The sequence below is a fragment of the Pagrus pagrus genome (assembly GCF_965226575.1).
Source record: "Pagrus pagrus genome assembly, chromosome: 10".
Classification (NCBI taxonomy): Eukaryota; Metazoa; Chordata; class Actinopteri; order Spariformes; family Sparidae; genus Pagrus; species Pagrus pagrus.
In genome coordinates this window covers 14,097,422-14,121,773 of record NC_140194.1, presented here as the reverse complement: position 1 = coordinate 14,121,773, position 24,352 = coordinate 14,097,422, and the positions used below count along the sequence as shown (strand labels likewise).

General features: G+C 40.9%; 1 protein-coding gene across 17 annotated transcripts in view; it reads right to left on the bottom strand.

Moving 5' to 3' along the window:
- The window catches only part of LOC311263933 (pleckstrin homology domain-containing family A member 5-like), a 90,940-nt gene that overhangs the window by 11,638 nt on the left and 54,950 nt on the right, over positions 1–24,352 (bottom strand). For 7 of the 17 annotated variants that reach the window (XM_084364317.1, XM_084364329.1, XM_084364326.1 and 4 more), the window contains 11 exons: positions 18,113–18,236; positions 17,866–17,970; positions 15,026–15,098; positions 12,632–12,732; positions 11,320–11,435; positions 8,962–9,480; positions 6,892–7,372; positions 5,690–5,773; positions 4,873–4,992; positions 3,513–3,566; positions 2,499–2,579 (listed from right to left, as the gene is read on the bottom strand). In XM_084364317.1, coding sequence (XP_084220443.1) covers positions 2,499–2,579; positions 3,513–3,566; positions 4,873–4,992; positions 5,690–5,773; positions 6,892–7,372; positions 8,962–9,480; positions 11,320–11,435; positions 12,632–12,732; positions 15,026–15,098; positions 17,866–17,970; positions 18,113–18,236 — 1,858 coding nt within the window. Of the gene's footprint in view, positions 1–2,498; positions 2,580–3,512; positions 3,567–4,872; positions 4,993–5,689; positions 5,774–6,891; positions 7,373–8,961; positions 9,481–11,319; positions 11,493–11,705; positions 11,790–12,631; positions 12,733–15,025; positions 15,099–17,865; positions 17,971–18,112; positions 18,237–24,352 lie in introns of those variants that run through there. The other 10 variants (XM_084364330.1, XM_084364331.1, XM_084364318.1 and 7 more) reach the window with 3 other exon arrangements.

Genomic DNA, 24,352 nt, shown 5'->3' with positions numbered 1-24,352 from the left:
CAGCACATACGCCGTGTCCACCAACTCTGTTTATCTCCAGCACCTGCTCTGCAGCTAATTGGTCCAGAAGGACTCTGCCAGTCCAGTAGCTGCGGTCAACTGTGTGTGTGTTGTGTTAAGGCTAAGTGCAATATTGCTTAAAGATATTCCCATAATAATGACATAACCACGGAGCTCCTTGGGACTTAACTCACAGCCATAATGCTCAGAACAATTAGAAACAGTTTAGTCACTTTAGTCCAGGCTAAAATGCAGAAAAAAGTAGTTCAGTGACAGAGCGTGTTGCTGTTACTTCTACACTAGTTTGCACTGTCTCAATACCTGTGTTTCTTATATAACAGCACCTGCATTTATGTAGTTAGAGAACCAAAAGGAGAAAAACTCATCCTTCATCCGCCTGTATTAAAATCATTCATCTACTTATTTTAAAGATTTTAAAAAAAAACCACAGTGCTCAAACTCAAGGAATTATTTCAACTGCATTGGATCCCATGTTTCCAGAAAATCCATTCATCACATTATGCTTCATTGTTCACTCACTCCTCTAAATCTAAAAATACATGTGCAGTCTATAAATATAAGGACAGTGACATATTTATTTTGTTGTTTTGTGTTTGTGCTTGCATTGGACATGAAATGATACAATGACTAAATAGGTCAAAGTGCCAACTTTCAGCTTTAATTTACATCCCTATTCCTTACCTATTGATTTTCCCCCACAAAACAAAGGATACAATTACGGCAAAAATGGCATCTGCCATTGCCTAAACAAAAGAGGACTCTCTCCATTGCAAAAGAAAAAAACCCTGCTGATGGAGGAGACAAAGAAGGCGAGGAGGGAGAGTGATAGCAACCAAGGTAAAATAAAAGTGAATGGACGGGCAGTCACTCGATGGAGAGTGTCGATGTTGTGTCAAAGTCTGACGTGTTTTCTCTTACCATCGGGACTTGAGCCGGATAAGACCAGCATTCTTTCTACTAGATCAGATAGTAACAAAACATGTTGACTTATTAATACAGGGATCAGGATTTCTAGGTTTGCGACAGCAGTGCCAACAGTAATACCACAGGGAAACACTAGGAGGGGGGAGAGCTGAAAAGTTGTCTGTTTCTGCTTTAACTTCATTGATGTTTTCAAAATCCAATGTGCTGGGCTACAGAGCCAAAACAACAACAAATGACACACTGCCCAAATACTTTTAGACTTCACTGTATCCAAACACTCACACCCGCACTCATTCACACACAGACTTTTCTTCACACCTTTTTCCTCAGTTGAACCACACAGTACAGTTAAAGCAGGTGGGACCTGAGCACCACATGGCATTCCACACAGAACATGCAGACTCTCCCACAGCTTCACCGTGGTGTTGTGTGGTGTGGATTACAAGTGACATGGGGTAGAGAGGGAGGAGGAGGTAAGGGGGAGAGACAGACTTTTAGCAGCTGAACAGGTGGGAATGCAGCTGTTGCCGGGCTGGTGCGCCGATGAATGAGTGGGAGGGGTGAGGGTGGGTGGGGGGCGGTCTCCGGCGGCACTTTTACACCTCGAGAGGCAGTCTCAAAAGTGGCAAAAGTGATGTCATAGCCATCGTCACACACAAGCCGGCCCTCTTTATCCTTTCCACCAGCAGAATGGCAAGAGGAGGGGGAGGTAATGCAGACAGGTAAAAAGAAAGGAGACTTTACCTTGAAGACATCTGTCTTCATCTTCATCATCAATGTGCCTCCCTCGCTATATTAGGTTTAAAGTGCACAGCTGATGCTCAAGTGTCTTCAACTACAAAATCCTTACTTGGTATTACTTTGATATTTTTCTGTATCCTGCTAAAAGTTGAACAATATAAATACCACCGTTAATGTATTTAAATTTGGCATAAAAACAATCCACTACAATACTTTTTTCCCAGAAAGACAAAGTATTTAGTAATACACTGGACCGAGAAGTGACACGTCTGGCAACACAGAATTAAGTCAAACTAATTAGAGTCCCTCTGACAGGCCCAGGTGGCTCTGCTAATGAGAGGGAGCACATTCTGCAAAGGGCTATGAAAAATCACACACTAACCTTCACTGGTTCCAGACAAAAGGGGAGTAAATACAAAAAGCTTCACTACCTAAATGATTTGGGTGCAACCACAGCTTTAGCCTTTGATGTAGGACAATTCTACAGCTAGCCTTGTTGTTTTCTAAACAACTTCTAGAGGAAACTATATCCAGCCCAGAGAGTGAGGAAGGAATTCGACTGAACAGTGAAGCATACACATCATACTACTCTTTTATAAGTCATGCTCATATTGGCATGACTTCTCAGAATAAGAGAACAGTCAAAAGCAATGGATGAGGAGGTGCTGGCGATACAAACAATACAGGGAGACCAGTCTCAAGATGCCATGAGGACTTGGACACCGGAGGAGGAGCATTGCACGACAGACCAAAAATAACAACAGCGACTGGTGGTGAGGATGAGGCGGAGCAAAGCCTTTGGCTGGCCTTACTTGCTGGTAAAGTTGAGGCCTTGGGGCAGAGTTCTCAATCAAAGTGTGAGTCATGACGATTAAAGGGTCATTTTCCTTCATCTAGTCCAGTGTGGAGAGGAGCAATATGGCAAATGTCAGTTTATAGCTTCACTTCAGAGACAACACCAACAACGTTGTTACAACCTCACTTGATCTCTCTCAAGAAGCAAACACAAATATCCAGAGTGGACAGGGATGGAGACAGCAACAGGAACCATAAAGACACGCTTTACAAACAGGATCAGGAAGACATTGTGGAGCAAAGCTCGAGGATGCTTACTTATTAGCAGTGGAAGTTGCTGTTAAACTGTGATGTGGTTTAATTATGCCAAAATAGCAGCAGTTTTGTTGTGATCTATGTAGTGCAGTGCAGCAGATGGTAAATGTTGAGCCTCATGACTTAGGTTTCAGTGTGAAGAGCAAAATGACATATTTCTCAAAGGTTACACAAATCTGAGGCTCTCTCATTGAAGTATGAAGTTATTTTCCATATATTCATTATTAGAAATATGTTATTGGGCCTCTGTGTGCTGTACATTGCAGTTTTGTAATACTCAAACTCTCAAAGCACTTTAGAGCAATAAAAAAAACAGATTATGAAAGACATGATACACGGCTCTCTATATGCACGGTACTGTATATGGGACACATAAAGCTGCCACACCTCCAAACTATAACTATATAACTATAAAGAATAGAGTGATATCCAGATATTAAGTTAGTAAAGCTGACAGTGGGTTTAAGGTATGTATTCAGACTAATGAATGAATGAACAGGCCCATCTAGGGACGTGCATTGCAAATTAGCTGAGGCTATAAATGCTGCAGTATGTGACACTGGCTCATGCTATGTAGCTGTGCCTATAAAACTAACATTAAATGAATTAATGATAAGTTACCTAGGCAAACAGTACTGATTACTTTAATCATAGCAAAGCATTAAATGAGTTCAGTTCATGAGGAGACAGGGCCATGCATTCATGCATTACCCCACCTGATTGTCCAAATACATGAGGTTCCTTTGGAGGTGATGCGAGAGAATGTCGTTCTAACGTCAGCAGCAAAAAGAAGAGGATAGAAAAAAGACAACAGCAGAGTAAGACAAAAGAAAAGAAAAGTAAAGACGTCACGTTCTTTCTCTAATGTTCGCTGTGTCCTCTCTTACTCACACAAACACACATGTCAAGTACAGTATACCCAAAGAAAAAACGGACAGAAAGGAAGGCAGGACCAGTCAAGGTGAAGAAAAAGGAAAAAGTAACAGAATGAGTTCATTATGGGACATGAAAGAGCTTCATAATGACCAAATGGCCATGCAGGCAAACTACAAAGAAGGCAGTAAACTGAGGTTCAGATTAGAGCTTGACCAATACTCGATTCCGATATTAGGGAGTAAAAAAATCCATTATCTAAATATCGGTGGTCAATATACGCACTTTTTGGCAACGATCCCTTAAATGTGATTATCAAACACAGATCTGTATGTAACGGAGGCACGAGATTTTAAAGTTTAACAATAAACTTTAATGTCTAAAATGAAACTAGTGCACTGACAGAGTTAACTTATTTTGCATAATCTGTTAAAAGAAATGTGTTGTATCAGTCAACATGTAGGCCAATAAATACATATTAGAGATAGGCCAATATGAGTTGATAAAATCTGCCAATAATATAACAGCAGGGCTCTCGTTCAAATCATACCTAAACTATATCCATTTAACTGGATGACAGAAGGTAAGGCAACAATATTTGGCTATAGTGGTACAAGGAGACTACAAATTAGGTTTAGAGAAGTAGCTAAAAAACAGTGCACAAATGATTATAAACCTAAATCCCTCACATCCATCCATTCTCCACCTCAGGCCTGGCTGACCTACATCAGGAACAGTCAAATCTGTAGTCGGATGTCTTAGAAGAGACTTAAAATGCAAACATTCACGTATGCCAACAGCCTTGACCTTCTTAGCTGGCTGTTCTTTTAAGCTCACCAATGGCTTTAAGTTTCATTTCTGGATAACATCTGTCTGGACTCTTCAGGGAAGTAAAATGACAAATTTAATGACTGGATGAGCTATAAAAAGTCAGATGCTGGTTGTAAGAAAAAAATTATTATTTTTGTTTCCAGACAATTCACAGGGTTTGGGAAAAGTTAGTTCCATAAATATGATGAGCGGACAACTTCAAGCGAAAGTGTAGAGAAAATGCCGACTGTAGCGCCTTTCCTCCTCATCAGCTGTGTGTGAAAAAAAAAAAAATCCCCTGGATCCTGATGCATAATGGAAGTGGGTAAAGATGGCACACACAGCAGCACACGCTAACACACACGCCTGCAGGGGCATCTCTGGGGGCCTGACCTTTGGGTTGTCGCCATCCATGTTAAGTTGCATAAGCTGTGCTACAGTGTGATCCCGGATACTGTTTAGCTCTGCCTGCTGCCGCCGCAGCTTTATCAGCAGCAGAGTCAGTTCCTCAGGCTGCAAGGGAGGGAGGAAGGGAGGGATGCACAGCCACAATGAAACAGGGACACACCGCAGGGGGAGTGGGAGAGGAAAGGAGAGAACACACCAGGACAGGAGATTTAGAGGTATCAGGCTCCCAAGAGGTGAACAGTTGTTATATCTAGGTATTGAGTTTTCATGCAGCTCAGCACTGTGAGATTATCCAAGGTGCTATCGCTGTCAGCAGCATGCAAAGTATACACATCCACTCAAGACAGAAGAACAGTTTAGCATTTATCTCAGAATCCAGTTCACACTTTACCAGCTCCATGAGGACATAGCATGTTTGCGGCTCTGACATAAATTCCTGATCTGGCTTAGAGAGTTGTGACTGACAGGGTTTTTAAGTCTCCACTGATGTGAAGCGAGTCAAAGGAGCTCCTGAAGTGAACATATCCTAAATCCTACCACTTGGAACATGCATCCGAGTTCTGTCTAAGTCTGTCTTTTACGATTCTGTCACAATGTCTTCTTGGAGGGAAATGAAGGACAGAAAGAGGGAGAAAAGGAGGGTAGAAGGTGTTATGAAAATAGCCTTGTCGCTCAAAGGAAGTCCAATTAAACTCAAAGGAATAAATGTGCGGAGCCGGAGCTTGAAATTACTGGGTGGTGTATTCCCAAAATTTCAGACAGAAGAAAGTGAGGGACAGAGACGAGATGGATGAGGCCTTACTGTTTTGCCTTGGAGTGACTGGGCATTGATAGTCTGGACCGGGATCCCTGCTGGCATCGACCTCCTATCAGGTGGGTAGGCATACTGCAGGACACAATACATTAAACACAAAACAGTCATTTTATACTGTGAATTGTTTTAAATAATCATTCACAGCTGAATGCTTCACCAAAATATGAAGCAATATTTTGTGGTATTATGTGTAATTTAGCAATTTAGATATTTTAAGTACTGACATACCCGCAGATTTCTGTCTCAACAAACACAGTAAAGATGAATGGAATGTTGTTTGTGCTGCTCAAAATATCGAAAAATGCATTTCTGTTATTCCAGATAATCTAAAGTATGGCACATTCTGTCAATGGAGATGGAAACAGTTGAGCAACTTCTAACATTGATCATAGAAAGAAATGTTGCCCTTTATTTCTTTTAAATAAAAAATGTAATGCTGGGAGCAGCGTCTGAAATTAACAACCGCCAAGCAACAAATGAGATGGATTTTCCATTTGGCGAGTAAATCTCTGGAGGCCACACAGGCGGGTAAATGTTTGTACCAAGATAGTCATATTATAAAAAGCTATTAAAGAGTCACTACCGTGTTTTGTTGATATTGCAGCTGTGTTGGTTCTGTCTGAGTTTAACAAACACAAACACAGTTCAGCACGCATATAAACCATAGATTAATTGCTAAATTTAACCATCAAAGTTTGGAAAATATTATTGCTGCTGTGACTTTTGAAAAGAGTTGCAATGGAAAGATAGACGAGAGAGAAGAGTGCTGTGTTTTACTCTGAAGCGAAATTATTTAAAAGTCGTCACTTTCACCTCCATTGAGTGAAAGCCTCTTTTTTAAGGTTGGATTCAACATTATACCTTATTATTATCTCTATGAAATGTACTGAAATTACCATAAATGTGATACAAAAAAGCTATTTACTATTTTGGCTGGTAAAAAATATGCTTAGGTGATCTTTTCATCTACCAGTCATTCATCTACCAGTGAATCAACAAGGTATTTTCAGACACTGCCTGGGAGCATTACAAATACATTTTACTCACCTCCATTCATCTCAGGGACGGGTATCTTAAAATCTGAGTAAATGGAACCAAAACTATCTACAAAACTCAATAAGGTCGATGATATTCATTTTTTGTTATGTGGGTGAACCACCGCTTTAGTATTTAAATCTGCCTTAACTGACCTTGTTGATTTGTGGCCTGAGCCGTCTGTCAATGCTCAGGTCTCTTCTATAGACGGGCGAGGACACCTCTGAACGGGCACTGTGCATGTTGTAGGACCGCATCGGAGAGTAGCCACCGTACATGGACAGGGAGCCATGGGAGGGCGAGGGGGGGATGGAGTGGCTTGGTGCAGCATGCTCCGACAGGTTGATCATGGTTTTGGGACTGGCCATGTTGCTGTAGAGTCCCGGCGGCCTGGTGTAGGCCTGCCTTTGCTGCCACTCAAATAACTGCCACATGGTGTCGTCGCGCATGGAGCGGCGCTTGTCAACCGGCGAGGGACCCAGGGCCTGGTCGTACAACGACGGCGACATGCTGCAGATGCTGTCCCGCTGTGCCATGCTATTCCTGGGCATACTGCAGTAGCCATCGCCATAATGAGGCATATAGGGAACCCGATGGCTTGGCATGTTTCTAGGCAGCGTCTGGTAGGACGTAACGCTGGGGAGAAAGAAAACAGAAGTTGTTATGAAGGAGATAAAGAGATCTTATTTAGCTGCTGAACACAAACTCTCACTTAATGTTCAGTGAAAGTAAAGTGATTTATTGGTACTATTAACTTATTAATAATAAAACAGACGAGTAGCAGAGATACTGGTTTCACACACTGTTTGGACACAGCTTTTTTTGCTGCTTTTATATCTATATTGTTTGATTAGGATTTTATCATCAGCCCTCAAAGGAGGTACAATTTAATCCTTCTTCAACTACTTTATCATTGAAAGCAAAGATTTTGTTCCATGAATAAGATGCTCTACCTAAAAGGTTCAAAGAGGGGAAGAAGTTGTTTATAGTCAATTAGACTTTGATTTCTCTGCATTTTTATTTTGAATAACGTCAAACAAAAACACCCAATTAAAACTCGCTCACTAACTCACCCATCAAAGCAATGTCATGGTATGAAATCGCAAAGCAGTGAAATGTTTTTGATTTGTTATTGCAAAAAAACATCTCTAGTCCTCTATTTGGATTCAATCCGACCCTTCATTCTAAAGATCCTCTACAGGAAAAAGCCAGACCATCCAAGAGACAACAAAACTTTGAAAAGCTCCCCTCCCACAGTGGGTTCAAAGTCAGTGCAGCTGGCAGTGAGAGAGCTTCCTATTGAGACTCCCTGACAGATTGTGGCTGGAACACTCACTGGTCTGTAAAAACCCAGTAGCATTAAAAAAATAAAAGTCTTGTGACTACATGGAAACTAAACCTCATTCTGGAGGACATGCATTTAATGACAAACAGAAAAAACAGAGTGGGATTGTACGCGCTTATCACAGAGGACTAACTACAGAAATAAGCATCGGGGATTTGCTATGGTGGTTTTATCTGTGGTCATCTATTTCATGCATTGCTTAAAACAGATGTGTAGGTCCATTTTTTAGTAAATTATTCAAAGAGTGAGTGTAGCCAAAGAAGCATGGCTGTGTCAAAAGTGAGCACAGGCCAGGCGACGAGAAAATGACAGACAGATAAACATATGGAGGGACAGACACACTGACAGACGGGCGGGCAGGCAGACAGACAGACAGACACAATGAGGGAGCAAGTTTAATCTCAACCAATTAAAAATGTGACTCTCACAGCAGGGTCAGCGGCAGGCTGTAACTCTGGCCAAAAGCTCTGCTCAGCTATTGTTTATCCCCAGTTCTACTCACTGGCACACTCTATAGTGTCCATATCAAATTGTCTGAATCATGGTAAGGAGCCTGTGAATCCTCGAGCTTTAAACAGCACAGAATGAGAAAGAAATGGGTCTAAGAAGCTTTGGAAAATCTGAGTCTGCATATGTACTGTATGTGGGCACTCTGATGCTGAAGGAGAATCCCTCCAGTCTCAAGATGCAGGTCAATCACTATTTCTAGATTACACCAAGTTTAGCCAAGTTCCACTTCTTGTTGTGGAAGTAGGACAAGATTGGACTCTTGTGCAATAACCCTAAAACAACTTGTGCTGGCATATTTTCTCCTCTTGCAGCACCTATAGTTTGAGATCACATAATGTAATAATTGCATTATGACATTAATCAATCCAACCTCCTGGTGTCATCGTCCTGGTTGCGCCCTCTTTGTGTGCGGACCCACTGCTCCAGTTGCTGCATGGAGCTGGTCCTGCTCAGGCCGCGGTCTGGCTCCTGGGTGGGACTTCTCCGAGGAGGGGCTCCCATCCCATCAGCTGGACTCTGCTCACCAGATCCATTGACCTGGGGCCCGCGGTGTGAGCCATCCATTTCTGTCGGAGTCTGCGGCGAGGCAATGTTAGCCTTGACAGCTGCTGCCTGAGCTGGCTGCAGTTTAATACTGTTGATCTTGGTGAGCGGACGCTCGCGCTCCATCCCATCCTTCTGGAAGCCATAGCGCTCAGCGTCTCGCTGCTTCCTTTCTTCTTCTGCTGCAGCGGAGGGGACTGCTGCAGCGCGCTCACGGTCCACCTCACGGTCCACCTCACGGTTGCGTTCATTGTTCTGGATTTCAGGCTGTGTGAGGGGCGGCCTGTGGTTAGCCACATGGTTGATCTCTTGCGGTCCACACTGCTCCACTTTTAGCCTGTCCAACCTGATAAAGATAAGGAGGCGTTAGAATGATAACAAGAGGCAATCAAGACACATAAGATCACCTGGCAGACATGGAAAGATTTAAATTTGGCAGCTGGGATACACATCTCTGACGTAGACCAGTAAAGGGTTTTTGAGTAATTGTTTAAAGTATGTAGGGCTGTAACAAACACTTTCTCTTTGTTGATTATGATGATTCTGTCGATTATTTTCTTGATTAATCGATTCATTTTTTGGTGTACAAAATGTGAAAAAATTGTGGAAAATCACAGTTTACCAAAGCCCTAGATGACATTCTCAAATGACATTTTTGTCCACAGAGTTTCAGTTTACCATCATAAAGAAGTTAGGCAACCAGAAAATACTCACTTAAAGAAGCTAGAATCAGAGAAGTTGACATTGTTTTTTTTAAGGATTACTCAAACTGAATAATGGATTATCAAATAGTTGGTGATTAATTTAATAGTTGATAACTAATTGATGAATTGTTGCAGCTACATTTGTAAAGTTTGTTAATGGGGGCAGCTCTGATATAAAAAAAGTGCAAAGAAAATGGGTGGAGGAGCACAATGTTTCCTCCAGCTGCCAGAGGAGGCCATGCGTGTAAAAGGAAATCAGATATCTCCAATAAAACGCTGCCTCTGCTGGGGCACATCTCAAAGGTGCTGCTCAGACTCTGGTAATCCATTTGCGGCTCCTTTTTGACCCTCTCTAGTAGACCTATCTACAGCTCAGTGGTCCTTAGGGAGGTCTCCTGAGGTAATAGACACCACGACTCCTTGGCCTTAGCAAGACTCAAGGTCACAGCTTCAAAGTTTAGCAAATTCCCCTCAGCAGCATGGCTCACTGGGTTAGCAATAAGAGGGCAGTAGGAGAGGCATTCCTTCAGAGTTTCCACTTGTATCCTTTTAAATAGCCGCACCAGTCACGTAATGTCTTCTCCAGCCTTCTGTGGCTCCACCAGCCCAGTAGAGCACACATTTAGCCCTCTGAAAAGTCTGCGTGCATTTAATCAGACTGTCTGTAGGATTCAGGCTACTGAATCTTGTTCTGTTTTTACAATACCCACCAGCTTAAAATATGAAAATATGTGATTGAATTCAATACTGATTAAATAGAAGATGTTGAAACTAGTATAGCCTTTAGTCTAGATGGATATAACAGTGCTATTATTCTATATAGCCTTAAAGCAGCATCACAGAGTCCAATTTAACAACGCATTTCAGTTGATTTCAGGCTCTACTGCTCTGTGTAATTACAAAGCACTTTACCATTACGCCTCTGCTCGCCCATGTAAAAGGAGGGCATTAGACAGGCAGGCTGCCAAATGACAGACATTTACCACAGTTTAAAAAAAGGCAGGAAAAAACCCTATCCTATTGAGTCAGTGATCCTGATCAGCCAGCACAGCTGTACACAACATCCCCTGAACCACCTGTAACATGCAGTCACGGTGCATATATGCCCACATACACATGGCTTGTGTATGTTTCTCTGTAATAAACTTTGATAGTAAAAATAGTATCACAACATTCAAAAGAGTCACCGCTTCTTCAACAAACCCACAGAGCAGAGATGTCAAACACTGGTGCTGAATTGTTGCTTAAGAACTTAACAGGCTTAACAGAGGGATTGAAAAGCACTTGCTTACAGTACAAATGATGAAAAGGAAAATAAGGGAGGATGAACCAAGGAATGCAAAGTCAATCATACTTGTTTTAAGAACTGTCCTCAATTGCCCTTTTTCAATGTCTTTTTTTCTCCGTTCAAAAGCAAAACAACCCACTGCAATCCCCAAACTTCACATAAAATGCAGGCTCTCTGTAAAAATATTACAAACCTTTTGACCGGCTCTGCATGCACAAGTGCAGCTTCTGTCATTACTTTCATCCATGACTCCATCTCTTTGGCTGTGTCAGTGCAAAAATAGTATGTCCGCATGTTGGGATGTGTCGCCTGTTTTGACAATGGACAGGATCAGGGACAGGAAAAGTGACACACAGAGAAAGTAACCTGAAAGAGAAAGAGACAAGGTTCAAGTCAACTGGGATCTTTACACTTAACCGGTTAATAAATGTAGGCTGCTTTATGCAATTATCACTAAAAAAGAAGAATGCAGAACTGGAGAAACACATGTCATATTTCTTAGCAATGGGTGAGCAACCTGAGTTTCATGCATACCACTAGATTAGGGTAGTAAATCTGCCACAATACTGTAGGACTTACCATGCAGTGCATTGTATGGCAGACACATTGTTCCACAGTTGCTCTGTCCGCTTGCAGTGAAGCAATTTATTGTTACAGCCAGACACAGAAAGAGAAAAACAGAATGTTTAGTGAACAACCTCAATATCCTGTTTACCAATCCCTGGAAAACAAAAAACACCCTGTCACCACTCCACCTACTTCAGAATAATCTTGAGAAATAAGCAACTTTTAATGACAGAGCCACATCAACAAGGGACAGGAAAAGTTAAGAATGAAAACTATGCAGTCAAAAAGTCATCCCATTGCTGACTATTAACTGAAGAGGCCAGCCTTTGCTCTCGTGTTTCTCTCTCTAACTCAGCTTTCTCTCTTTCAGCCTGAGACTAAGTTGGAAAAGGAGTGGGCTGTGTGGTTGGAGAGACCTTGAGCAGACTCCCGGGCGTCTGTGTTTGGCTGTACTTGGCAGGTCAACTTTGTTGTCTCTTAGGGTTTATGAAGGACCCACAGTCAAATACTGTACACACCACTGAGATCCCGTTAAATATGCCTGTTGCCCTGAAACTTGGGGTTTCCGAGTCAAGTAAGAGTACTGCAATGCTCTACTTCCCCAGCACAGGCATTTAACTGTTGGCAAGCATTTTCTTTGCCTCAGCAGTGTGCACTTCCAGTTTTCACTGTCAATCAAACATTATTACTAGAACAAAGCTTTGCTAAATCAAAGTAAACCTAGAAGTTGATTTATATGCTAAAGAAAACACTAACTTTCAAACTGCATACCAGTGATCAAAAGTACCGTTTGAGACCTTTGTAGTTTGAGCTCTTACCATCTTATTTTATTAGAGCTTTAAAGTCTAGCAGTGCTTTACTTTTCTACCCTTGAAATGTACTCAACCATAGAATGTGCAGTCTAACAAAGTTTGACAGGAATGAAAACATGCTCTGACCTTGAAGGCATATTTTCTGTTAATGTGATCATCCACAGACAGCATGGATATATGAAAGCTTGGTAGGAGGATGCTGCCAAGTATCCCCTCTTCTTTTTCATCTACAGAGAAAAACCAACACAAAACAATGCATTAGAAGCTATTTTTGTCAGTCAACTTCAAGTTTACAATGGTACCACACGAAACTCTGTGGAACACAAAAAAGGGTCAGACAAACCATGTGGATTGCAAGATAAAACTAAAAGGGGAGTGTGTTGGTCAAGTCAGCAGAGTCCAATCAGCAGAAAAGATGAGCATTGATTCAATGTCCGATGCAGCTAGGCTGCTCTAATCCTCATTAAGTTCGCAGACAGGGCTCAACATTGACAATGGAGCACTCTCCACAGGGGGGATTAGATTGAGTCCCGAGTTTTAAGCAGAGAATTGCTTAACCTCCTAATTTGATGTAAGCAATCTGTGCTGCTTACCCAAAACAGTGAAGGAAAACAAAATATATCAGGGAGGTCACTGCAGCCCCATATGTGCATTTGCTCTTTCTGCTTGGTGTGTGTGCATGTTTGTATTGACTGTGGATGGTATGTAAAAGTATGGCTTGGATATGGTTATATTGTGGTGTGACATAAATGTTGTGCTCTCCTGGTTTTAAAGGCTGCATTGAGGTGATTTTCTGAATTTAGCAGACTGTTCTACTTGCTTTATATGTTTTTCTTTACCCTCTTAGTTCTTATGTCCACATACTGATGATTATTTATCAAAATCATTGTTTCAGTATTTTGTGAAAGTACCAATGTTGTCCCAATATCGATATCAAGGAATATCATGATAAATTAAGGTGAACTGTTTGTCCTGGAGCTGATGTTCAGGGCCCTGGCGCCGATTCTGATGTCTGAAGGATTGATATAGTCGCCAGTATCGGCTAAACCTGCCGCCCACTAGCCCCACATTTATTAATTTGTCAAGTCTCTGCCTCTCTATCTCTCTCGCACGCATGCGCACACGCACACACACACACACACACACACACACACACACACACAGACAGAGAGAGAGAGAGAGAGAGAGAGAGGATTCAGCTGATCAGCGCAGGCTAACATTGTGGGAGATCCTGAGCGCACATAATAGTCTGATAACTACAGCAGATAGCAGTTCTGTTTAGTTGAGGGGCAGCACAGTTCATGACCTCTCTGCCCACTCTCTGCTGATGGATGGATTCTCAACATGACCGTCTGGATAAAGCCTTTGGGTCTGCTGCTGTCTGTGGCTTTTGTCAGTCAGTGGGCGGAAAGAAGGCAACAGGACTGGCAGACACTAGAAATAACACAGACTAGATGTCATCCTGATCAGCACAAATGATGACTGTATCCGCATCAAGTAAGCAGGGGGCATTGGGATATGTGGATTTGTGCCAGGAAAGACTTATATTTTCTCTGTCGCTGCAGCCCAACAGTAGACCTATTCTACATTTACCATACGGCCTCAATGATTCACAGTATTCATTTCATTTTTTTTTTAAATAGGAAATCTCTCAAAACGTTCTCTGGAAACAGCTGTGTCAATATTTGATATGAACATTAGTCCTGCCGGAGAGAGGCTGAAATGGCCAGTCAACAGCATCTTATAAAACAGATCACATCTAACACATGCAAATATTTTCCTACTATAATAAGGAGAGACAGATTTTAAAAATTGAATGGAAAACTTTTTGAACTGGACTCGGAGTCCCTATCCGTGATAAAACATGGCTCAGATTAGGATCGATGATGAATGAGGTGCTATGGTCCATTTAAACAAAATTGCAGATTCAAATTCAGTCAAAATAGACATTTTTATTACTTGTGTATGAAAGTATGGGTTGTCTTTATTGAATTTCAGAACCATATAAATACAACTTCTATTAAAAAGGATGATGGAAGTGATAATGCAAGTGGTCCGTCTAATGTGGAATCAAAAGAGGATCTTTAAATAGCTGCAACTTACATTTTGTTTCCAGCAACTGAAACAAAGATTTACACAAGACGCTGTATAAAAACCGCAACATCTCTGGAAACTTGTTTATAACTTCACATTACTATGAAGTCTTATTTGCTGCTTTGCTTTCCCATTCAACATTATCAATGCGCCCAAGCTTGGTTAAAGCCTTGCTTGGCTTTGCTTGGGGGGAAAAAATAATCTCTCAAATGGCATATCAGACGACTGGAGAGCCATTTCAATTAATACGTCTCCTCGGTTAGTCCTGACAGGCTGCTTACCACAGGGACTTGGGTCCAGACATATTAACACTTGCCAGAGCGCAGCTTGTGGCTCTGAAGGTCATGGCATCACTTTGAAGTACTAATCGAAAACTGCTATTGTTGAAGTCAGTGCTAGACTAATAAAACATGTTGGTGGACTCACCTCTGTAGTAGAAGAGGCACAGGTCAGACAGCACAAACCACCTCTTCTTCCACAACTTCATCCCTGTACTGTCCTAAAAAGTAACCAGAGGAAGAGGGCACAGTTACTCCACGAATCAGGACAGATGATTTGATCAGCAGCGGTGTTGTGACGTGCATGCAATGGTAGGGGGGAGATGGATGTTATCAATAACATCTTTGATCTTTATTTAGATGGCTCACTCCTACTTCCCATCATCAGCTCTGGAAAAAACAAGGTGCTTTAATCGTTTTTTACCACATGAACTGCTAGAGTTGCAAACCCAACATAGCATTTTATCTGCCTTAGGTAATCCTTACTGTTGAGCCCTGATTAACTCGATTCCTTTCGTCTAACTGTTTTCTATATGTTCTACTGTATGTAGCTTATAGACTGGGTGTGAACTTCAAAGGACAGCAGCCAATCAGTCACCAAGTATCACTTTGTCTTTCCCTCGTTTCCTTTTGTGCATGTATTTCTGCATAACCTGGTCCAAAATCGATCTCCTTTAAATTTTGGAAGTAAACATGTTTTTCTTTGTGCTGCAAAATTTATGACACTCAAATTTCACATATTCATAACAAATTATTTGGTTCAGGGGAAGCATTTGATTTCTGGTTTGGAATAAAGAAAATGAAGAGAGTGCTCCACTGTGTAAAAATAAACAGTCTTCACTTTTAAAAGGAAGTATGCTGTTCAACAGGCAACAAAAATAAACCTCCTTTGCTTAAGTTGTTTTTTGGTATCGAAGTGCTGTGATCAAAGGGGGTTTCAGGCTGCTGCTTAAAAAGGATGGAGGGTGAGGAAAAGGGTATTAACTCCCCCGTTTGCTTTATTGGAAAACTTGAGCAAAGTCCTTTATCATGGATTCTACCAGGAGACAAAAGTAGGGGGGAAGGACCTCAACAACTCTGTCATTATGGTCAAACAGCATGTGGGCTGCAGTTTACTTTAAATGGAAATTCACTTCCATGAACCAGCATGTTTAACACATCAGTACCAAAAAGTCACAATGCCAGATTCTGCTGCGTGTGTTCATAATGGAAGCACATGACAAATCTAACGTAAAGATTCAGATTTCTCGTGTGCATTGATTCTGCACCTTCCCTCCATTCAATGAAAGTCTTAACCACTCATTTTACAAGGATGTTCATGAATAAACTTTATCAAAAGTTCTGTCAGATCTCACCCTGCTCGGGCGGGAACAGAAAAACGAGGCTTTCACCATCACATCAATCACTGTGGCATTTTGCTCTCCCATTGGATCAACTGAAGGGCTGCAGCTTTTACTCAGCCAAGGACCTCAATAGCTTCCAGGTTTCAATGAGGCAGGAAAATAAAAGTGCAAATCCAGCTTTTATTCCTTGTAGCAGATTTGTGAGTCTTTTGCTTGATCTACGTCACCCTGATTGAGGTCCCCAAAGAAATAGCAGCTGGCAGCTGTACTAAAGGAAGCCATCATGTGTTCACAAAGCTGCGCCGGGAGGCTGCAATCAAAACTAAATGAGTCTCCCACTTAAGAAGCATGAGAGAGTCCTGTCTGGCCAAGAGCTGCCTCAAGCACCCCCTTTTCACCCTCCTGTAAGTAACCAGGGAGCTGTGATGAGGGATTGGTATTTAAACAGCGCTCGCACTGGATGACTGGCTGAGCAGAAACACTGGACAAAGAAATGCTCAGATCCTGTAAGGCTTCAAAAAGCTGCCTTTGTGCTCATCTTAAGCTTGCTGCAAATCTTACAGAGAGCGGGAAACCTTCACCTTGTTCTGTGTGTAACAAGGAAAATTGAATAAAAATAAAGTTTCCATTCATAAGGTGACCTCCTGTGCTAAGCTAAACTCATACACTCATTCCAAATGTCCTTTTCTAAATGTCAGTTACATTAAATAAAATACATTTATCGAAAAAAATGACTTAACAAACAGAAACAACGAATGAAGTTACAGGAATATGTGTATAACATACATAACAATTTGCAGATAAGTACACAAATGAACCTGTTGATTGTTTTTGTACCATAATAAGTTATGTCCTGATGCTGTGTGATAAATAGAGCATTGGTTAAGCTTTCTATCTGGTTTTTGATATTTTCTTTTTAAAAAGGACCAGTGTGTAGGATTTAGTGTCATCTAGCAGTGTGGTTGCAGATTGCAACCAAATGATCACCTCATCTCACCCTACCCTATGGTGGCCAGTAAAAAGGCAAAAGGCCCTCTCTTGAAGCAGTGTGGTTTGTCCATTCTTGGCTACTGTAGAAACGACATGGAGTCTGCCATCCCTCTGAAGATTTAAATGGCTCATTCTAAGGTAACAAAAACAAAACAGTTCTAGTTTTGGGTGATTATAAACTAATGAAAACATAAATATTATATTCTGGTCCATAAATTTCATTAATCCCACACACTGGCACTTTATGCTAATGAAGTAGGGATTTCATTGCTGTGTATGCACTATGAATGGACTACATTCAGTTTAACAACAGCCTAAAGCCATGCTAGCAGCTCTGTGAAACTGCACGGCCTGTGCCAGATTTCATGGGAGTTTATCCAATTACATTAAGTAGGAATTGGTATTTTGTGCGATTTGGCGCCACCAGACACCATTCACCATATTACAAGACACTGTACCATCAAAAATGATATTGAAGCTGCTTTTTTAAGGTAAAAGACTAATAGAATGTTGCTTTAATGAGCCATTACAGTCTTAACAGACAGCCCACGCCATCCTTAAAGCTGCGGTGTTAGCATGACTAAAAATTATGCCAAGTTATCCACTCTGATTCTCTGCACATTATATGTTCTATCGGTCATATAATTTTACTCACCTGTTTATAAAGCCAGTTTCTCTTGATTACCGGGGCACTGGGATTCCTCCTGATGGAGTTGGATCTCTTCCCAAAGTTATGAATTTTTTTGGAAGGTCTTGAGGGCTAGAAATACAGTTGAAATGAGTAAACAGCAAAGTGAGCTCAATCCACTAAAAAACAAACCTTTTTCTAGACTTTTTCTCAAATTCTTCAAGGCATTAAAACATGACATGCTGATAATCCTTTCTTCAAGTGTGTCACTCACTCTTCCTGCTGGGCTGCTGCTGGGGTTTGCAGCATAGTCCGAGCTGCCTGTGTAGTTAGAGGCCTCACTCATGGTGCTTAGCGGCCGGTCCTTCTTCTCATTCGTCGGCACTTTGGGGGCAGATCTAAACAAACGACACAGAGCATATATGCAGATCACCAGTCAGAAATATAGAGATCCGGTTTATGTCCAATGGCCTCAATAAATAAGGAGAAAAATAGGAGGAAGCAGACTTTATTGTCCGTTCCCTGAACATTCGTCTGAAGTTCAAACTCTCTCTATAATGAGATCTCAACATGGGCCTATGAATCAAGCCAATTACTCCCACTATGTCACTGCAGATACATTTCCAGTCCTCTCACAGTTTTAAATGGTCTGTAGATGTCTGCCTGGCATACTAAATTGCAGCAGGGAATCAGGTCAGGATCCCTCTAAAAACAGTTTTCAAAAGAAAAAGTTTAAACTGAAGTTCAATACATTTGCCATAGGATAGAACACCTTGCAAAATAAGTTGTTTCTGGCCCATGGACATGTCCTACATTCTTTAGGAAGGGAACAACGTTGTGGTCTAGAGAAAAAAAGACAGGAGAACCAGAGTAGAGCAGCAATACTGCAGCAGTAAAACAAGTGTATTCTCCCTGATGTCCCAGTTTCAGGTCACAAAATAAGGACAGAAAACTACCAACTCTGCACTGCAACTTCCCCCATCTAACATGCCCATTTGATCAATGATCTAACATTCATAGATGTCAGATTATATGGTGCATGGCTCAGCATAAAAGAGGCACTTTTGATAGTCAGTACATTAATTCTGTATCCATTTGATCTATTCCCCCCTTAATCAATCTTTCAATCTATCCATCTGTAAGACACGAAGGCAAGACTATTAACACTTCAAAAAAGGAAACTAATTTTCAAAACAGTTTAACAGTTAAGACTCCATGCTGTTAAATTCAAGGTGCACAAACACGAAACGGGATCACAAGGGATAACATCAGCTTGGCTCACAACAGCAGGCAACACACACAGGATTTTCATTCCGGTGCAGATACTGATACGACCTGCAGACCCTTCAAAACAATGACAAGACAAAACAATGACAATCACAGACTGATCTTGTCTTACCTGTATTTAGAGGAGTAATTACATGCTTTGTTAAAAGGAACATCTCACTTTTACGTACTTGAGGTCTTATAAATGCAAATTCAATAAGAGATTTTCTCACATGAAAGAGATTTTTACTTATTATTAGAGTTCACTTCACTGGCTGTCTTAATTGACTATATATAATATATAAGCCGGTGACACATCCCCGGAGAAACCATCAAGCAATTCATTGGGTCGGCAAGTGGGTGACTAATGCTCTCTCGAGCTGAAAGCACACAGTTTTCAAGTCTGAAATAGCTGCTTGTGCAGAGTGATGAGTGGCCAGTGAGATTTGCCTTCTTCTCCATCTAATGAGCCCACTCCGAAAAATGAAGCTGCGAGGAGGTTCAGCATTTCAGGGCGAAATCCTGAGTGAACCATAATCAATGGTGTGTCGACATGCCAACAAGACACAAAGCTTGGGAGGCGTGGAGAAAGTGGACTGGCTTTGTTCTTAAAAAATTGCTCTATTTGGCCAACAGACCATTTCCAGGCTCTAACCTGCAGTGTGTTTGTGTGGGTTGAGGCTGTGGTGAAATTACTTTTTGGCCTGATAATAAATCAGCATGCAGTGAAATCGAAAAGTAGTGAGTGCTAATACAAAGTAGTTGTTAATACTGAATTAATACAAAACAAACAAAGCCTTGATGATGTGAATTAGAGCTGATACAACTAGTCGATTAATTGATGAGTCAATCGGAGGAAAATTAACTGCCAACTATTTTGACAATTGACTTTCAAACAAAAATGTCACAGATTTTACTTTTTGGGTGTTTGGACTGTTGCTTTGACAGAAAAAACAACTTTGACATCACACTGAGTTGCAGCATATTAATCAACACTGACAAGTATTATTAGTTGAAGCCCTGATGAGAATGTATAAGACATTTCTTCATTCCAAACCATTCCCAATCCGGGCATCTCCAGTATTTATTTCTTAAACACAATGCACACATGCAATGGAGACCGCCAAATGCTTCAGGGTTAGATTTCAAAATGACACTTTGGTCGAACTGGTTTCCTCTGAGATGAAATTCCACATGGATTGTGTCACTGTTCCCATCAACAACATGCTGCGTCTGTCTGCTTTAAATTACTATTGTTTAGGATGGTGCCAGCTCACTGCGGATATGACTACCATGTACAATACAGACACAGTAATAGTTGTAGCAAAATACCAGAGCTAAACAACAACAATCTTGTATGTAGTATGTATGTATGTCTTAATGTATGCAACACAGCTCTTTGCCAGCAGCAAAGTCAATAAATCTCAAATCAAATCATGAAAGGGCCATTAGGTAGTCAATCCTCTAAAATAATTCAAATAATTACCACGTCTACCTGCGAAGCCAGGATAAGAAAACATAATTTGGTAAAATGTTGACTCAGTTATAGTTTAGTTTAGGTACAAATGATAGAGTGCAGGTTTACCAAGCATGCATGCCTTTTAAATGCAGTGCCATCTAACTGCAAGGAAACAATATGGACAGGTTGCATCACAGCAAGAGACAACACACAGTCAGGCAGACAAGCGCACTTAATGTGAAACCCGGGTGGCTCCAACGTAACCTATATGCTTTTGGTCTGCAAAAGAGATGAACATGCCAACTACACACTTCGAGTCCCACAGATCAAACTCAGGACCTCCTCACTGTGAGATGAAAGTGCAATCCACACTGCTGCCTCAGGAAAGAAGACTGCAACCAGTCTTACAGCGAATGGCTTTAGGCTACATAAGTGGTTCTGAAGATTTATATGAGGGGCCGTACAAGACATTATTCATTCTGGCCTGCTCACACACACACATTCTCCTTTCACATACATATATTTTCCTTTCACACACATACATCCTCCTTTCAAATACTTATATTTTCACTCTTGCGTACACATATATTCTCCTTTCACACATATACATTCTCCTTTCACACACATACATTCTCCTTTCAAATACTTATATTTTCACTCTTGCGTACACATATATTCTCCTTTCACACATATACATTCTCCTTTCACATACTTACATTGTCCTTTCACGCACATACATTCTCCTTTCACACACATATATTTTTTCATTTTTCATGTAAAGGAAAATATGTGTCTATATATGTCTGAAGAAAATATATGAATGTAAAAGAAGAATATGTGTGTGTAAGAGAAGAATATATGTGTGCGAGATAAGAATATAGGTGTGTGAGAGGAGAATATATGTTTGTGAGAGGAGAATATGTGTGTGTATGAGAAAAATATATGTGTGTGAGAGGAGAATATATGTGTGTGAGAGGAGAATATATGAGTGTGAGAGGAGAATATATGTGTGTGAGAGGAGAATATATGAGTGTGAGAGGAGAATATATGAGTGTGAGAGGAGAATATATGTGTGTGAGAGGAGAATATATGTGTGTGAGAGAAGAATATGTGTGTGTGAGAGGAGAATATATGTGTGTGAGAGGAGAATATATGAGTGTGAGAGGAGAATATAGGTGTGTGAGAGGAGAATATATGTGTGTGAGAGAAGAATATGTGTGTGTGAGAGGAGAATATATGTGTGTGAGAGGAGAATATATGTGTGTGAGAGAAGAATATGTGTGTGTGAGAGGAGAATATATGTGTGTGAGAGGAGAATATATGAGTGTGAGAGGAGAATATAGGTGTGTGAGAGAAGAATATGTGTGTGTGAGAGGAGAATATATGTGTGTGAGAGGAGAATATATGAGTGTGAGAGGAGAATATAGGTGTGTGAGAGAAGAATATGTGTGTGTGAGAGGAGAATATATGTGTGTGAGAGGAGAATATATGAGTGTGAGAGGAGAATATATGAGTGTGAGAGGAGAATATATGTGTGTGAGAGAAGAATATGTCTGTGTGAGAGGAGAATATATGTGTGTGAGAGAAGAATATGTGTGTGTGAGAGGAGAATATATGTGTGTGAGAGGAGAATATATGAGTGAGAGGAGAATGTAGGTGTGTGTGAGAGAAAGTATAGTGGAAAAGGAAGTAGTTTAGTGGAAAAGTGCTGTGATTGGCTGTTCGGGTGGAACTGGGTGGGACTCCCTGAAAACTACTTTAGTGAAGGGAGCCATTTTTTCTCTGGCATGTGATGGCCTTACCAGCATTGTGTAGAAGCTGAGAGGTAATCACTCAAACATCTCTTTTGTCGGCTGAATAGCCCCCCACCTCAGAGGACAGAGGAGCTGAGTGGATTCACTTAATTTTAAATGGAAATTGTGTGAAAACTACTGCAGACTGCTTTCCTGTGGCAGTACAAAGAAGGTTTAATGAAGATCAAGGATCGATTGATACTCACTTCAAACTTGGAAGCTGTAAGTTTTGCCCTTTCTTATGATGCTTTACTATTTATTTTTCATGTTAGCCTGTTGAGCCAGGCATCAGCACTGTCCGCGGCTAACCTGGCTAATTTAGCATCGCTGGACCTATTAAGTATTTAAAAACGTTACTGAGGGACAGCTAAAGGAGGATGAGGTGGTGTGTAAAATGTCTGTATGAGTTTTAAGTTTCGTGAACATGACATGAGCAGTAGAGGTATATAAGTTGCAGCGCTGCAGCTAACGTAAGTTACTGAGCATGGCATCACAGACAGCTAAGCCGTTAGCCTCATTGTGTCTCTCCCAGGCGCAACACTAAACCAGCCTCCTGTAAGTTAGTCAAAAGGTTTTACATTTTATCAGTCTGTTAGTCAAACAGTGATAACTCCTGAGGCACGTTTTATGATGAATGCAGGACATGAAACCATCACTAACCTCAGAATATCAGTATTGCATTTGACAATGGATTGTTGATTAAGCTAAATATCCTACTGAACGCTTCGATGACGTCATTCTGCATAATAATTAGCCATGTGCTTCGGTTTGTTTCAACACTGGACTGATGAATTAAAATAAATTAGCCTCAAATTAGATTAATTTCAGATCATTTTCTGTTTATTTCCAGCACATCAGAATGAACTGTAAAAACAAAAAAGGGCAATATAATTGGCTAAATGTAAATTTGCCTCTGTCCTCCATCAGCCATCTGACCATGGCAATAGGGAGTGATGGGACTAGGCTAGTTGAGTACAAGTAAGCAGGTAAGTCATGGTCAGATGGCTGATGATGGACATAAGCAGCCACAATGATTAAGACATCTACTCTAATGTAAACAAGGTGCTTGGGTGCATAAAAAAAGAATCAAAATAGACCTTGTTTTAAAAATATCCCCCTGCAGAGGCCAGTTTCAACTAAAAATGTCATTATGGGGGGTCTGTGTATTTTTCTGCTTGTCCCTACTGTCAACAGCTCCAAGTCTCCCCTGTTGCTGTCATGTTGTCCAGAATTGCATTTTAAACAACCCAGAGCATCACTAGGAGAGTGTCAGTCGCAACACAGATCACAGTCTAAAGCAAATGCTCTATTTAATCAATCTCTTCCTCCATACTGGCAAACAATGATTTGTAATAATTTTTTTGCAAACTGTTTGCAGCTGTTGCATATTTTTGAGATGATTTTGGAGTAAACTGTAACTGTTCTGCACACAGGCCTACATACCGTACCACTACAAGACCGACCCTGCAGACACCACCACATCTTTGACAGAGCTGACAAACATGTTGTGAGTTTCCAAATATCCCTTCATTTCTGTATATATATTTATTAGTTGCCTGTTTATTCGCTTAAACTAACACAGTCTAATCTATATTATTTTCAGGCTCAGTGGCAGTCAGTCCTGTCTCTCAGACAGTCTTAGGTGATGTGGAGATGCTCAGCCAACACTACTGAGGCCTTCAACAGTGTAATCCTGTGATTCTGCATAAAAGCATGGCAGGTGCAACTACTGACAATATTCAAAGAAACAGAGAACACGACCATGTTCAAATTAAACAGGAGTAATACTTTTAGTGCTCAAAATAATTCACATGCCTGCACTAAAATAAACACACCAATAAATGTTTCCAAATGTCACAACACTTTTATCAGGCCACGTCAACAAAGAGTGATCCTTACAGAAGGACAATTGAACAAAGAAAGTATTTAAATGTAATTGTCAACAACATGTTGTTGTCATTTGGGTTTTAATACTGTAATCACCTTGACTTGAGTA